The 18028-nt window shown below is 36.8% G+C and overlaps 1 protein-coding gene across 7 annotated transcripts in view; it reads right to left on the reverse strand.

The window, feature by feature from the left end:
• NFIB (nuclear factor I B) overlaps positions 1–18028 on the reverse strand; it is a 161858-nt gene that overhangs the window by 24609 nt on the left and 119221 nt on the right. For 3 of the 7 annotated variants that reach the window (XM_027883730.1, XM_027883732.1, XM_027883733.1), the window contains exons 7-9: positions 13116–13247; positions 10582–10766; positions 627–792 (exon numbers count right to left, since the gene is read on the reverse strand). In XM_027883730.1, the coding sequence (XP_027739531.1) occupies positions 627–792; positions 10582–10766; positions 13116–13247 (483 nt within the window). The remainder of the gene's footprint in view (positions 1–626; positions 793–10581; positions 10767–13115; positions 13248–18028) is intronic. The other 4 variants (XM_027883731.1, XM_027883734.1, XM_027883735.1 and 1 more) reach the window with 2 other exon arrangements.

An 18028-nucleotide genomic window follows, 5' to 3' on the forward strand; every position in this document is an offset into this window, starting at 1 on the left:
ACACACAACAACAAAAAAAAAAAAAAAAAAAAAAAAAAAAACAAAAACCAACAAAACAAAACAAAAAAACCAACAACCACAAACAGTGGATCTAACATCCCTTGCAGCAATGAAAAGGAATTTTCTTTTGCCACAGTAGTTGTTTCTGTGAAAAATGACACAACCTATATTAACATGCAATTGTCATAGCTCGGATTCTGTATGAGTTGCAAACAGGCTTGATTTCTGTAGGAAAGTTCATTGAGGAGCAAATTATCCAATCTCTGCTTGTAATTCCATCTGTGGGTCATTGTAAAACCTTGCTGTCTTGGTGTGCTTCTCAGTGTCTTAACAATGTCCACCTCAGATGAACAAACACATTTTCTTTTCCTTGAACAGTGGTCAAATATGCAGGCTTTTCCCTTTCATTTTAGTTGTCATGTCACAAACTCTGGTATATGTAACATGATCCACTGGTTGAAATTAGCAGAGGAAAGGTTTTGCAGTCAGATCACATTTGCTCTCCATGTAAAATGATGAGCACCCACTTGGTCAAATAGTAGGAAAAGGCGCCTTTTTCTGGCCTTAATTTGAAATCATATTGAATCTTCGATGGACATTTTTTTGTTTCCTAAAGAAATACTTACTGGTTGCTGTAGGTGAAGATGCCTCACCTTCAGTGGATGTAGTGATGGGTTTAGTATCTGTCATGGTCAGGGTCACAGGTCGCACCGCACTGTGATGGGGAGAGGGTGCCAAAACTGGAGTAAAATGGCCAGGCACTTTCCCTACTACTTGACCACTGCTGTTAGGCTACAAAACAAAACAAAACCAAAAGAATGCCTTGTGAAATATATACATTGCATTTAAGGAACCTACCTACCTATCTTAGGGTTTTCCAAAATGCCCATTGCTGTAGTACCTGCATTTTGGAATGTGCTGTTATAGCGGCGCCATGAATTTATAGGAGATATTTGTCATCAGGCAGGTCTCTTCTCTGATAGGTAGGACATGCTTAAGTGGCGGTACTTTTTGGTAAGGCTTCTTTCCTTTTGAGTGCAACATGTGTCAGATAGTTTCAAAATATAATTGCTGTTCAGGCAGTGTCTGTGTACCAAAACTCAGCAGGAGTAAACTGACCAGGCAGAGGCCGTAATGTATGAAATATTAAGAGCAGATGACTGATATGAAATCCCTGTTTTTACATGCCATACTACTCTGGCTTGGAGGATAATCAAGACTTGACCATAGTTGTCCACAGAGATTACTCATACTGGAAGGCTAACTAATAATTCATATGGAATTTGGATTTGGACACAATGCACTACAATGCACACATCATAACATCTGGCCAAAAGCCATCTCCAAAAATGCAGAAGTGTTTCATAATGGGAACTCTCCAAGTCAAGAGCATAATAAGTAAGGACACTTCTTTCACAGATACAAGAGGCAGTGTGTGACCTTATGGTGCAGGTCATAAGGTAATATGCTACTTTATACATTTAGGTACATCTGAATTTGGCAAAGTTGACTAGTAAATGTATATGCTTATCCAGTGTTTAAGCATGCCTTAGACATTCTGCATGACTGTAAATATTCCAAAGGTAAATAACTTGCAATAAAAATCAGCTACCAGTAAATGTTTTTTCAACAGTGACTGATAACTTCTGTCTTAAACTGATTGTGTACTATATGAATCACAAGCAGTTTAAAAAAGCCATACAAATTATGAAATACTGGAAATCTTTTTATTGGAAGGATCTTGTCAGATTTAAGATAACTTAAAGACATGGACTGATAAAGGACCCAATTCAACTGATTCAAGGAAAGGTTAAAAGAGGTAGGGATGACTTTGGTAATGAAATAATAATCAGACTGAGACAATTAGTGCAAGTATGTGAGGAGTATAAACACATAGAAGAGGAAGGAATTATTTGGAAAATACAGGAAATACTTACTTGGGGTAATGGAATGAAACTGAGAAGGAGGAAATTTAAAACTAATAGCAAGAGAAAAGTCCTGGCAGTGTGATCTACTAGACTTTGCAAATGCACCCAGGGGAGAGTCGGAGACTCTTGTTTAGGACATCTGAAACTAGGCTATCAGAAAACACGAGAAAATATAAGTGCAAATGGAAATCAATCTGGTGTCCGCAGGAACACTGAAGAGTTAGCAGCCTATTTCCCTCCCTAAAATCACAAGCCTTACAATGAAAAATAACAGTAAAAATGCATACTAAATGGCTAACAAACTATCCTACTAAATGAGAAAAAGTCACTTCCTAAACATTACTCTTGTCAGTAAGATCTGCTTGCTGTGTTGGACTGGATTTTCACAATGTTTTTAGGAAGCCTACTGCAGAGGTAAACCCTCTCTCCTGTCCTGGCAGCTCAGCTGTCCACACAGCCTGCTGGAGGGAATACCACCTCTCAGTTGCATCAGGTGAAGTCACTGACCTGTGATCAGAGGGTTACCTTAGGAGCCTTAGCTTATGTGGTGTGCTAACATCACAAAAACAGTTGAGAAACCCTTACCAAAATCATCAACTTTTATTAAAAACTAAGAAAGCAGATTTCAGGGAGTGTGTATGGATTGAAAAAGGCAGTATCATCTGCTTAAAAAAGCAGCTGTCTCCAAAGACAGACTGGAATAAATGATAATAAATTAGAAGGACAGAGCAGGAGCCCAAGAAGATTACAGCACTATATTGTCCCATAGTGATCCCAATCCAATGGCTCACGTGGAGTCCACCTTAGCCTTTGTCCATATTGTCCAAATGAGCAAACCCTTTCCTTGTTCATTTATAAGACAAAGATTACACTTATACCCCATTCTCTTGTAAACCAGGTTTTTCCCTGTGCAATACACAATGGCAGTGTAATACATCACACACTTCATCCAAATAGAGGGTGAAATCCTGTTGACATCCACAGGGAATTCACTAGTGATTTTAGCAGATACAGTTTGTGACTCCCCACACACATTTCTTTCCTTTTTTTTTTTTTCCCCCAGTTTCTTCTTAAATGGTAGGTATTTCTCTAAATCTGTCTCACACATAAAACTGCAGACACAATCAGTTTATTTTCAATTCACACTTCTATGATTATCTTTGGAAACACAAAACTAAAAGCTTTTGAAATAAAGATCTATATCCTGGACTGTGATAGCTGATAGACATAGAAGCTCATGAACACTGACTGTCTTGGATATCTCAAGTCCTTTAACCTGCTTTAAGCTTTAGTCCAAAGAGGGAAGCCTTCTGCTCTGAAACAGCTCCTTCATAATCTTATTGAAAACTGCCATCTAGAAATAATTTCTGCGACCTGTTCTCCTTTTAACTTTTACAATTATGCCAAAAGATATTTTGGCATGGAAATTACACATATATATTTGGAGAGTATCTGCTTGAATTACAGGTACAAATATTTGCAATTAATTTAATAGAAATTAATTTTGTCCTTAGATAAAATAAGTTCTAGGTTCTAGTTCTGGTTTTCTCTGAAGAGATTCTTACAGACAACTGCATTACAGGTGAAAAATCAACTGTTACCATCAAATAGGGCATCAACATGCCTTTGTGATGGATTCACAGAGAGATGATGCCTGAGGCATAAACCTCAAGCAAATTTCACAGAGACAGCTGTGTTAGATAAACAAGCTGTACACTTGAAAACTGGAGAGGAAAAGAAGCAAACACGATGAAGGTCTGGCAAATTCAACCCTGATTTGTGCAGGTATACGTTTTTCTACTATTGGATTGGAGACTAATTTGATTTTCAGATGTGTTACATCTTCAAGTTTTTTAATCCATACGACCTTGAATTGCCACAGTTTAATTCATTCATGTGCCCAAAGCCACAGATGAGTTGTATTTGCTGTAGTAGCTGTAACATAACCAGAATATCAAATTGTTCCTATCTGATGGTGTGCACCATAAACATTTTCAGTTAATTTTCAGGTCTGAAGTCTGAATAGAAACCTGTAACAGACATGAATATGGAGTTCCTTAAAGTCAGAATTCACTACACCTTTTTCCCCTGATGGGATTTTACTAACTTATTTATAATCAGCAATTAATCAACCTCCTTTTGGACTTCTGTTTAAATATATGCCCAAATATCAGCACATTTACCCTTAGGTATTCAGTTACATTTCAGGACAGTGTTTTGTCATATAGATCACTATTTCCAGTGTTACAAAAGTCTTTACCATAGTAAAATGGCAACCACTAACATTTACAGATGAGATATCCAAACATAACAGAAATTTCACATACCTATTAAACAATTCACATAAAGTATTTGTTAAATTTTCAAATATATTTAATGTCTAAATCTGTACCTTTTTTAACAAAATAATTGTAATGATAACTTTAAAATCCAAATTAAAGAAATCAAATTCTATTTGGAATCTTAAATGCATAGCATCTTCAAATAAATAATTAAGAAAGGCCAAAAATCATCTTAATCTGTGCATATCCTAGATATATATTAAATTCCACCTAGTTACTACACTTGAACAATGATATATTTGCATCTCAAACCACAGGTTTTTAATAGAAATTCTGTGTTTCACAAGAAATTCTGTGTTTCTCCTTATTATAGCCAGGTGATCAACTGGATGCAGTGCATTTAGAAATACTGTCAACCATTTCCTCTCAACAACTCCACTCACTTGTAATGACAAAGTTCAGATACTATGCTGTAGAGTACCACTACAAAACCCTATAACAGTGTAGTTTTGACACCACTGATTGAATTAATTTTGTTGATGGAGTTATAGAAAATCCAGTTCTGCACATTTTGGTTCCCTGCTGACATACCAAATATCTTACTTTCACATTTATCTACACAAGCGTAAACCTGGAGATCATAGTTCACAGATCATAGTAACAGATCATCAAAAGTTCTGTCTGTGAGCCCATGTCCTTGTGCTCTGTGGTATCCACAGAGTGTGACTGATGTTTCAGAAAATCTACAAGTAAAAGAAACCAGTAGTATTGCTCATTTTTCTAACTCTCTCCTCTCTCCTTTCTGCCTAGGGCACCCTAATGCTAAATCACCTGTAAAAATCCTATGGCTATGTTATTATTCCAATGGAGACAGCTCACTGGTACAGCAGGCATTTTCACGTGCGGAACACATATACCCAAGTCATTACCTATCTGAGTAATAATAATTATAATGCCTTTGAGACTCTGCTAAACATAAGGGAATTGCATTATTAGAGTACCACCACTGAGCCTGTAGAAGGTATTTTAGGGCAGTTCCCCCTCAGGCTGAACCTGGTGGGTTCCAGAAAGCATTTGCTTAACAAGAAGCAAGACTATACAGGTTTCCTCTCTGCTATGGAACACTGTGATAGCAACAGTAATGTACTTCGCCTTTTGATAGTGCCCCTTACCACTTTTGATAAGGATGAATCTCCCTAGTTTCTGTACTAGGAATCTGAGTAACTCATTGTGACAGGACATCTTATACAGACCTCACTCTGAGATGTCATACAAAGGCTTCATCTGGTGTGACATGCAGCTACCTGTCTGAGGAATTAGAAAAAAACATGTTGTTGCCAGTTCTTGGCTGACAACATCCCTTCTGTACTGCTTTCTATAAGAAATCAAGGTGCTGACTTTGATCTATAAAGCTCTTAGTCTCATCCATTTGAGAAAGCCTTGATGAAATGCTGCAGAAACTTACAGCAACTGCACAGTTTCAGCAATCCAGGTTTAGACATGGATACCATAAGATATTCTAGAGTCCTCCATCTTGAAGTACAATTTTACTCAGCTTGTAAAATCTGAGTTCTTTGTCAACAGGTAGAGCACAAGGAAATACCCAGCTTTTCTTGTATATTTGCCTTAACAACAGGGTAAGTTTGTGTGACAGAAGCATGGGAAAGGAAATCCCTTTGTAGATAAATGTTCAAAAGATATCTTTATGTTACATGGTATTTCATGCACTCTGGAGACTTATACCTATGCATTTAGAGCAGACTATAAAAAGTTATCTGTTACAACCGCAATTAATCTTAAAATGCCTTGCTGATAGATAGCATTAAGCTAAGATTCTTTTGCTCTCTGCCTCCAAATCACAATGAAAAACTGCACGGTGTTTATTTAATCTCCAATAATTTCTTAAAAATTACAAGTAAGGATTTGCCCAAGAAGCTGAAAATAATTAAATGTCAACAAATAAAGGTGCTAGCTACACCAAAGAAACCACATTACTTTTTTTGGCTTATTCTGCTAGTACTTTCCCAAGAACAAATAGGAAATCCTTTGACCAGCCCAAACAGAACCTCATAAGATTCTCTTCTCAATGCTAAATGACTGTAGTAATTGTACTGAAGAATGACAAAGCATCTGCCTGATGTTCTTAAAGAGTGTGTATGTCTTTCATTGAACAGAAACTTGAATATCCCAATCAATTATGAGAGGAAAATAAGTGGCTTCTAGAAGCAATTCTCAAGCACTTCAGATATTTCTGTCTTCAGACAAAGATAAACCAACAAAAAAATAAAGCTGCAAACTAGCCCACATTGCAAGAAAGTATGTTTTACCAGGCCCAAGAATTTTAGTAGCCATACAGGTAGCAGTTCACTCTGACACCACATATGTAAGCCATTTATTGTAAGAGAAAAAGGGTCCAATATTTAACTCCTCCAAACTGGAGTTAGTTTTACCATATCACTGAAAATTGCATTTGTCATCAAAAATATCACAACATTTGATCTAACGTTACATATGAACTGTGCCCTTAAAATCCATATTCAAAGAGCTTGAAAGATTGTACACTTCTGTTTGCTTGGTTCAATCAGAAAAAAAATTCTCACTGATTACAGGATATTCTTCAGCAGAATTCACCTCAACTGTTTGCTTTACCATTTTTTCCTTCATCGCACTTGCTGATCTTTCTTCTATGATTCACCACACTTAACCAGGAAATTTTTCTGTTTAATTCAACAGTGCATTAAGTTGGAGCTTTTGGTTTTGTTTTCAGCCACACAAGTGGTGTTGTGCTTGATTTGTTCAGGCTCATTGGAAGCCTGATTTTGATACTATAAGCTGAGTCATACACTCTTGAGTATTAAAACATTTCAAGTGTGCACAGTGCATATTTATGTTTGTGTGTGTGTGTGTGCACATGTACATAGATACAAAGGTAATGTTTTTTAGGATTAAAAGATTCACCCATCTGGAATCATTCAAAAAGGAAATACATGCTTGAAATTTGTGGTAGCTTTGAAAACCTCAACACACTGTAGATCGATAAACACCGTAGGTCAGTTAGACCCATATGAATAAACTAGTTTTTGCTGAAACTTACAGTAACTAGTATCAGTTGAAGACACCTGCACACCATCATAACACAGATACATACTCACACACACAGTCTTAACAAGTAACATGAATGCATTGCTAAGAAGAAAAGCATTGAAATAAGTATAATAAAAAGGGTTCAGCTGAAATTCTCAATCAGTGGAAAGTGCAGCAGTTCTCAAAACCCTGGGAACTTTTCAGAGTACTAGTTGGAGACAAGTCCAGCTCTATAGCTAACAAGGTTCATTTCTGTTCAGTAGATTTGTTTGTTTATTCTCCAGATTGAGCAGGGGATAAAAAGCAGATATTCATGAAACCAACAGCCACAGCTCCCTTTTGTTTAGAACCATCCATTGTTGAATCATTTTTCACTGCAGCCAAAGGGCCTGTTTGAACTTCCTGACTGTTCATCACACATAATTTGGAGTATTTAACATTATATCAAGAAAATTGCCCACTGCTTCCCACCATGGAAACCTATGGGAGCTCTATATCTTTAAACTAATTTTACTTAAAGTATTCCATTGAATAGCATGACTGTCTCACTATAATCAGTGTAGCAGTAATGTAATTAATCTCAAAATTGCTGTGGGGATACAAGGCATCTCAGTTGCCTGTCGTAACAATCTAAATTAGCGTGTTACTGAAAGATGTTGGGAAGGAGCAGTTCATTTTAGGTAAATGCTGTCAGGGTATCCATCCTTTCTATTTCTACAGATGAAATTAAAATGATCATCATAGTTCTCCTTTTGAAATCAAAATGAGTATGTTTTGAGGTGAGAAAGTATAATTAAATTTGATGTGGTATTCCTACAGATGCAGTTTTGCATTTTATAATAATTAAATTTGTCTGAATAAAAATTCATGTTTTATTTAGAAAAGAAAAACTGGTTTGGCTCAAAGCATGCCATTGTATCAGAACAATTCCCTTTTGTCACTGAAACTTCACAGACGGTTGATTCTTTTCCTAAGCAAAAAATTAATCCTGCTGTTTTACTCTTTGTACAGTCAAACTTCAAGTGTTCTATTTAGGGATATTTTGACTGGGCATGCAACTACTCCAATGTACAGCAAATACCAGAGGCAAACTCTAAGGAATTAAATTTTAGAAAGATTCCACTAATAATGGTGATTAATGAAAATAAAATGTGGTGAATAGCTGATGCAGATGCCTGAAATGGCATACATGGTATTATTTACCCCATTCCCTCTTCTCAGGAACTAAATCCAACATCAAATGAAATTAAAAACCTTGCCCTAATATAAAGGCTACGAAAGCTGATTAAAGTGTTAAATTTAGGCCAGTTAGGTCTGTTATTCCCTATGGTAGCACGATACAAGTGTATGAAGTGTTTTCAGATGCTCTGAAAAAAATCAGCAGAGTAAAATTTCATCTTTTAAGGTCCAAAGATTAGTCTTTCAACCAGAGCTAAGAGAAGAGAGTTGAGCAATAAATTGAAGGTGTAACTCCTGCTCAGTTAATATACTCCCCAATGTTAAAATCCTAAGACAGCACATTTTTCAACTGTCTGAAAGATAGTTGGGGTTTTTTTTCAGTAATGATCCAAAGCAGAACATGAAACAATCCAGAGAGATTATCACCTAATCTGCTCTTTTAACATATATAAGAATTCAAAATGTAAGTAAAACAAGCACCGAATAATTAAAGAAAGGCATAACAGTAAGGGCCTGATTTAATTTGCATAATTTTCCCCCTAATAGTGCCTAATTAAGACATCAGTTTAAAAAAAAAAATCCAACAGAACTCTGAGATTTTCTGCACTGAATTAGCGCTAAGGACTTTTAATGGGTGTCTTAATTAGACTTTGTTATTCATGGAAATTTTACACAAATTAAAATCAGGTCCTGCATGCAACATTCCCAGCTGAGTCTCAGCAAAAACGCTATATGGGACTGAAAGACTTTTAATCCATGTGCAATTTGTATTCTAAAGTCGACATACTTCATGATCACTTTTTGGTTTAATTTGCATTAATACTGTAACTAACAAAAATCACAGTTAGGATTTCTCCCTTCAAAGTAAATTTTAGATTTTGGACCCACTGGTTCTTTTTGTTTTTTGCTTTTTGTTTTTGTGGGTTTTTTTCAATTAAATGCATAGAAAGTCATGCAGCTGGACCAGGGAATTAGCCCAAGGGGACAATAGCCACCATGACCTTCTGCAGAGCTCAAAGGATCTGTATCTGTTATTCAACATAGAAAGTTTGATTCAGTCTCAAGTTCTATTGCTGTTGTGTCCAAAATGAATGCTGAAAGGCCTGTCATTATTGATGAAAAACAAAACAAATGAAGCAAACAAACGAAACCCAAACCAAAATGCTGTCATAGCAACCCCTTCATTCCTGATAAGACAGTCCTTCCAAAGGAAACTAACTCTTAGGAGCAGAAAAACCTGACCATTGTCTCTTCAGTTTACATTCCCAAGGCTCTTCCAAAAAACATGCTAAAGCATAGGCAACAGGGTTCCACAAGAACCTTTCAGGCAAGGCATCAAAAATAAATAACAGCCTGAGCAGCAAGGATTACATTACAGTGACATTGGAAATATTCCAGGTATTGACAGACCAGGTCTCAACTGCAGTTTATCCTATAGTGCAGATCACATGCTAATGCTATGTGCTGGTGCTCTCATGGAAAGCAGTTCTGCACACAATCCTTCACAAATTACTTCATTAATGAAAAACATGTTAATTTTCTATATCAGAAACAAGACTAAATCAGCAGCTGCCAACAACGCATCTGCTACTGCATGTTCTCTACAAAAGCAAGGAAAAAAGAATTTGTGTGGCGGTGCTGTGCTCACTATGCAAAGAAACTTCAGGTGCCTATGGAACCAGGCAAGCATTACCTTGACAGAGTTTATTTTCATTGCCAGCCTATAAAATATACCATAACCATGTATGTGCTTGGAGATATATATATATATATATTTCAACGCATTCCTTGCTGCATCCTGCAGGAACTTTGCCTATGGTGGCCTTCATGAACAGAGGCACCAAGCCTGCAGAAGGAGTGCAGAACCAGGACTGCCCTGTTACTGCTACCAGGTTGTTCCATCAGTGAAGTATTTTTCTTACACTTGACAAAGCAGGTGGATATGATTACCCTGTACCCTTTATTCAACTGTGATTAACAGAAAAAGTTGTATCACTCATATACCATCTCCCAGATTTCTCTGAGACCGGAACTGGGGAGACCCAGTCTAGATGCCCTGGAATTCCTCATAGGATTTGTTATGGAGGGTTCGCATCTTTTTACAGTACCTGGCTAGTCTGCGGGCTGGACGGGTCGTAAGAAGGTACATAATTCTTCAGAGTATCCTGAGGATTCAGGTGGGGAGGATATCTGATCGTTGGATGAGAGAAGTAGCTAGATGGGGCAGGAGGGAGAATAGCTTGTGCTGGAAATGGCAATGGTGAAGGTGGAGGTGGAGTTCTAGTTGAGATGACTGGAGAAGATAAAATAAAATTAAAATTACTTCGCATCTTGTTTCTTCTAAAATTCTTCACCTCTGTGTTACAGCAAGAAAAATAAAAAGTCAGTTATTAATCAATACACTGCACTCCTGCTTCACGGCATTTTTATAGAAAAACCTACAGATCCTCCCCTCACATAATCCCAGGAAATGGAAAGTGCAACTGTTTCAAATTTGTAAATACTGTATCTTGTTTTGGGTTTATGAGTTATGTCATAATATTTAATCCATTTTGTTCTTTAAACAGTTATGGTTCTTCAGCATAAAAGGCACTTCAACTACACAGTTTTACCATCTGGAGCCCAAATAAAGAAATCAAATACTTGTTTAAAAAATAAACCCCACACTTTTATTCAAAGCACTATGACACTGAAGAAAGTAACCAAGACCCAAGGAACAGTTAGTGATTCCTCACTGTATTGCACTCTATCTGCCTCATCTGGGGACAGGGGAAAATGTCTACTTAGCAATATTGTTATGAATATTTGCTGACCCTTACGATAAAGCTCATGAACATCCAATTTCAGATCCTGGAAACCAATCCATCTACCAAAATTACCTCTGACAAACAAAAAAGTATCTACACTTTTCTTTTTACTTTGAATTCTCTTTCTTTCCATCTCCCACAAAGATACACTTCTACAGTTATAAACTGTGTGCAGTGTCTTAACAACTGGCATTGTTTTCATAGTGAAAGGAATGTACAGTACATCCTTCTGCTGCCCAGTTGTTGGTCTGGAAGTGAAGAATTTTCTTCTATCACACTCCACAAGAACACAGTTTCTACCCTTACTACACATCAAGAGAGCAACTACTTGGTGTAGTAAAAAAAGAGCTACTAAGTTCAATGGAAATGGAGAAAAGACATTTTCATTTTCATTAGTGGAGAAGTGTAAAACTGAGTCTTTATAAGCAAGGTTTTATTATAAACTGCTCATGGTTCTCTACTGTATCAGCATAAGGTGCTTTTCTGGACCACCTTTCACATCTCTGGGTTTTTCCAGCTTAATTTTTAGAGCTGACATAGCTATTTTTTGGGTGTTGCTCACTGACATAATAGGACAGCCTGAAAAAAAAAAAAAAAAAGTTTACTAGCAAGCAAATAGCTCACCTGCAATTTAGGTTATGACTCAAGTATGTATATTTGAAAATTATACTCTAAAGTAAATATAAAGATATACACACAGGTATAGGATCAAAAATAATTTCTTTGGGGCAGACTCATTTTAAACACAGCCCCACCAAGCTCAGTTTAAACATAAAATGCTATTTATTGCTCTGGCATGCCACAGCTGTGCAAAACAAACTCAAATGCACAGAAATCTATACCTTCCATTTCCCCCATTATCTTTGATGTGCTTGAGTATTTGCTGGTTGTGGAAACCTTACAGAGACCAGAATGAGCACAGCCCCATTTCCATAAAACAAAATAAGTGGATGTTAAGGGGAAAATAGTCTTTACACATTAACTGAATGATGGGAACTAGAAATCATGGAGAAATCATGAAACAGAAACTTCTCAAAACAGAACTGCATGTGAAAGAAAAGAAGAAAGTTTTCAAATCTGTTTTACTCCTCTAGTCACCCGGCTCTGCCCAAGAAATTAAGCCCTTTATATTCAGTTTTTAAGGAGACATGATGAGATGCTGAGGGGACACTTCTGAGGACCATGTTCTCAACTGAAAAATCAGGGTCAGTCTCACCTCTGAAATTAAACAGACCACGATGCTGCAATTTCCCTGTTGTCACTGATAGAGCCTCAAGACAACATGCATTCTATCATATTACAAGCATACAAGTATCTCCCTCACAATTTAAGTGAAGTTTTACTATGGATTTACTATGGATTTCAGAACAGGTGTTGAAAAATACTTATCAGGACTCTATGTCTTTAGACTAAGCATTCAAAATATGCACTGGTACTCTTTTCTTTGTGTGACAGAGAACATGGTTGTGACTTCTATGTACTAAATCATAGCTATTCGGTATTGATATGCAACACAGTCATTGCAACAATAATAAAAAAAGGATTTAGGTGAAAAGAAGTACAGGGACAGTTTTTCCTCTGTCAGTTTCTTCACGCAGTACACATTTTATTTTATTCACTGGTTAATCCTAAATCCTTTTCAGTTACTTTCAGCAGTCAGATTACCTGAACAGTTTAATGAACACTCCTGCAAGGATATCACAACCTTTTCCATTTTTACTCTCAATCGGTGTTATAAATGGGATTAGGTCTCTAAGAAAGTCTGAAAAAATGCATCACATTCTAATTATAATAAAGAACAGGGAGGTTTTTTCTTCCTCCTCCATAACCCTCACCACTGTGTGCAACTCCTGGGATTCCTGGATGGTGATGCTGGGGAAAAGTGCTCAGTCTTGGTGAAGAATCCTGAGGAGATGTAGGACTAAACAAAGGCTTTTCAGGTTTCTTCATTGTAGGAGAAGACATATCTGTAACAGAAAAACAACAAAAGGGTGACATTAGCTTAGAAGCCTGTCTCAGGACACATGATTTTGTAGACTGGAGGTATTTCTTTTTACTGTTCATGCATAAATATTTTTTGGTGACCCAACTCCCCTATGACCAATAAACTAATTTTAAACTATTGCTTTAAAACTTGAGAATTAATAATAATCCCATTACTGGTTTTTGTCCTGAAAAACAGAAACTACATTCCTTTCATACCAGACAAGTCAAACAGTGAAGAAACTTTGCTAGACACCTCTCAGCTCCCCAGAACATCACCAAATCATCTGCTCCTTCAACAGCCAGTTAATTTTATTGCACTTTTTAATGGAACACCTACACTCAGGTGTACAGGGTAACTGCCATACACATGCCAGTTTATGGTATTCATTATTGTGTTATTTCAAAACTTATCCCTTACCCTTCCCAAAACCACAGTGAAACAAGGTAACCTCCATAAGAACAAAGGATACTTTTAACTTCTCTATCTCATATTTTCTGTATCTGAAGAAAGTCCTTCCCACTTCTTCCTTCCAGTTTCCCAATCAACAAAAACATCTCTTTGGAGCTTACTATGTGAACGTAACACACTAGCAGAGACAAACGTATGATTTCTACCATGCAAGCTCATTGATATTTCATAGAGCAAAACTACTATATTTTTTCTGAAAGTTTAAGTTAATCAAACAACACTTGTTGGACTTTGAACCAAATTATTTAAAAGTTAATTACAATATTTTTGTAGGACACACATCCGTATTGTATTTGGGTTCCATTTCAAATCAACGGTACCCATGTTTAAAGCAAACGTCAGTTCTTAAGCACTTTACTGGACAGGAGCCACATTGCAACTGATTTTCCTACATGGACCATGTTAGCTTTAAAAGGATTTTTGACAATTTTAATATTGGCACACTGTATTTTACTATTCTGGGATACATGTATTCATCTCAGAAATCACATACAGGCCAGCAAAATTTGAATGTCTTATTAAAACCAAAGCAGATAAACACTTCCTGAACTGGCTAAAGATTAAGATTGGGTTTTCACCCTGAAAATAATACTTAGAGCAGGACCCATGAAACTGAGAATCTACTTCTATGGTCTGTCCCATCCCGCTGCCAATCCCTGTGTAGGCACCGGCACCAGTCCCCAAGCAGACTCTGGCTGTATACCTCCACCAATTCCCCTGCAACTCCTGCACTCCCCTTTGGCCTTAATGACTAAGTCTCATGATTGCTTGGATACCCTGCAAAGTTCACATCTTCACGAATGCTGTTGAAAAAGGTTTTAGTTCAGCAAAACCTTCAGTAAGAACAAAGAACTGCTCACAACAGAGCAATTCAGCAATCATTCTGTTTTAACAGATGTCAAAGGTTGTTCTTATGATTTTATTATACTGATCAGCTGCAATCTAATGTTATCAAAAACAGAGTGCTGACAGAGGCACCTCTAGTTGTCTTTAAAAATTTGGTAAATCAGTTATGTTGAAGAAGAAAATGGAGGAATATTTTGCTTCTTTGATTGGCTCAGCAGACAAAAAAAGAAAAACTTGTCAAATGCTTACAGTTTTGTTGGATATATTCTGCTAAGCTAAGAAATATTTTTTTAAATTGCAACACTGATTTTTTTTTCTTTTAAGTTGAGCTTTGCACAGGCAAACCATGATAAAAATTAATCCTGGAATGATTTTCAAACATTTCACTATGTTTTACTTTCTGCTGCAATGATAGCCCTAGCTTCTTCATATTAAGGCCCTAGACCCATCAGGGCAAGAAAATTCCCACACTTCCCCAACAGATGCGGAGTTTTACTAAAGTCCAGGACAAAATTAACCTTCATACTGTGGCTCTGTGCACACATAATCTGCCTCTGCAGAAATGCTACAATACTATAATCTGACAAAAAAAATGGGTGTCTAATAGCTTATAAACACCACCTCTGACTTCAACACCATGGCCATCAGAAATTGACATAGAATTTATCAGGGACCAAATATTTTAGTAACTCCACCACATAAAGTCTATTGCAAAAGAGAGAACACACAAACAGTTTATTTCAAATTAAAACTACTGCACTTAAGTCTCCCTAATGGGGAAAAAAAAACACCAACAAAACAAAACAAACAACCATTGACTGGAACTGGAACATCTTTGCCTTTTGTAAAGCTCATATTCAATAAAAGAACACATGAAAGAAAGACCTGCTTATCTCCTGAAGGTCTGCCTATGTCAGCAGCTCTGATCTCTGGAATTCAACAGAGATTTTGTTTGGTTGGTAACTGCTACTTCATCCAACACACAAAAGTTGTTGTGTTTTTCAAAACCAAAATATTGTACGTGCTCAAAGGAAGTGTGCTTTATGACATGCAATCTAATCACAGTATCCATTAACCTCTCAGTGCCATCACCAACTTGAGAAGGATATGCACAAAAGGTGATTGGTACCTATGATAATCGTAGCATCCACTTTAAAAATGTGTAATTTATTCCTGCCTCTGCTTTATATAAATAAGAACTGTAGCTAGTACACAGAAAACACAGAATAAAGTGCAAATAAAACTCAGTGAACTTCTCATAGAGCTGACTCCTTTCTCATCATGGTAACCTAAGCCTGGAAAATAAAACTCAGTACTGCCATAAAAATACTTGTTACTGACCAAAACAGCAGCTTATATGCTTGCCCAGCACACCACCACCACGTGATAACTTCAGAAGCCTTGTTATACATAGCAAAGGCAACTCCAAAGAATAACTCCTGAAGTGCAGGCAGCAGCTTCTTTGTTAAAACAATGCCCTTTGCATTGAGAAGTAATTCAGACAGTCTCTTTCCTCCACAACCCTCACAGCTCTCCCCATATGTCTGGCCATCATGATGGAGCATCCATGCTCCTGCCCCTGCCGAGTAATACATGAATATAAAAACAAAATACAGTAATACCTGAATACGAAACAAAAAGGAAAAAAAAAAAAATTAAAAATGCAAAGTGGTTTTTCAATGCCTTTTATTTTGCATAAGAAATGGTGCCTTTGAATATAGCACTTTAAATCAAAAAATCACAGAATATGCCCAGTTGGAAAGGATGCATTCAACAAGAGTCATACCAAGGATCCTTAAACAAAAGTAGAGTTAAAGTGACAGTGAGACTTCATATGATTTTACTGTTAGTTTCTATATAATAGAAATCACATACTTTTCTCATTTTAAAACGTCTTATTTTTTCCACATCATGTAATAAAGTCTAATAGTTACAGAGAACTTAGGTATATACTGATAATTACATAATGAATGACATAGTAAAAAAATAAGTCATTTGCTCTTATGACTGTGTTAAGGTTTCAGGAATGGAATTCCAATCCTTATTACTTTGAGAATTAAAATAAAACAGACTTTTGGGGAAAAAAAAAAAAAAGCTAAATACAGATGAAAAGCAGAAAGAAGCCAAAAGCACTTAGACAAAGTTATTGAAAGGTCAACATTAATCAGACCCCATGTCCCGTCCTGCCTAGAATTTTCTTCTAATGTTAAATTCTCAGTGCTGCTCCAAATCACTATTGCCTGTATTCTTATATTACTTTGAAGATGCAGCATGCATGCACTGAAATGCGTGGCCACATCAAAGTAAGAAGAGCTTATGCAAATAAAAATAGTTAAATCATCTCATCTCCCAACAAGGTAAATCTGTCTATATAGGAAGGCAGAAGAGCTGCTGTGAAGCATAGCATATGTAGACAGTTCATCAGCAGCTTGCACAAATGGTGCTCCAGATGCATAGCTGTTCAAGACAGCCCAAGGCAACAATTTTGATCAATTCTAATGTGATAAAATGCTGCGGGGAAAGTACAGAAATGTGTTTACATCAGCCTTTAATTAAACTGTTGTTCGTTTCCAAAGAACCTTAGGAAACACTAATGAGACATGAGTTTTGGCAATTTCCTCATCAAAGCAAAGACCCTCTTCCTCAGTCTGAAGCAGCGTGCCATCCAGGCAATTCCCGGAAGAATGTCACCTTGGCACACCACTTGGCAAAGCTACCTGTTAGAAAAAGTCAGCTGGAATTGAGCAGTGATCCAGAGCAAGTTTAAACATCCACCTGCCTGTTTCTAGATACATGACCTGCTCACCACCAAAACATAGCAGCTTCTCTATTTTGCTGATAACACATGCTTATGAGCAAAGTTAGAAGAATCCATAAAGACATATTAACTATTTTTTAATTCAGTTAATTCTTGAATTCTTCTTATTAATATATTTTCTACTGCTTAGTTTCACAAGTCTTTCTTTAGAAGGTACACTCTTGCAAACAACTTTGAAGATTTATTTACAACTTATTGGTGTAGCCTTATCTCCAGAAAAAGCAAAGTAAAACCACGTCCAATTTTACTGTATGTATCATCATAGTGAAAGAGGAAAACTATGGGGCCTATAGCACCTCTGTCAAGCTATAAGAGGCATCCTTTCATGCTACAGTTTTAAATTAACCGATTCTTTCCCAGAGGCAATAATTAGGAGGATTTCTGGTGTCAGGACACACTACATGCATCACTTCCACATGAACTTTCAGAATACTGTACTCTATTGCTGACTGACACATTCTTTGAGCTGTGTTAACCTTGCTGATTTTCTTTTCCTCAGCAGAAAAGGGTTTGGAAAACAGACAAAAAGGTTGAACCTACCTGCCCTTATATCTCCCAGCATATTTGGGGAGGGGGAGGATGGGGAGGCATGCTGGAAACTCAGATGAATCTCTCTATAAACAAATGTA

The sequence above is a fragment of the Empidonax traillii genome, unplaced genomic scaffold, assembly GCF_003031625.1.
Source record: "Empidonax traillii isolate 1590-97213 ecotype Southwest subspecies unplaced genomic scaffold, ASM303162v1 scaffold133:size1091145, whole genome shotgun sequence".
NCBI classification, from domain to species: Eukaryota; Metazoa; Chordata; class Aves; order Passeriformes; family Tyrannidae; genus Empidonax; species Empidonax traillii.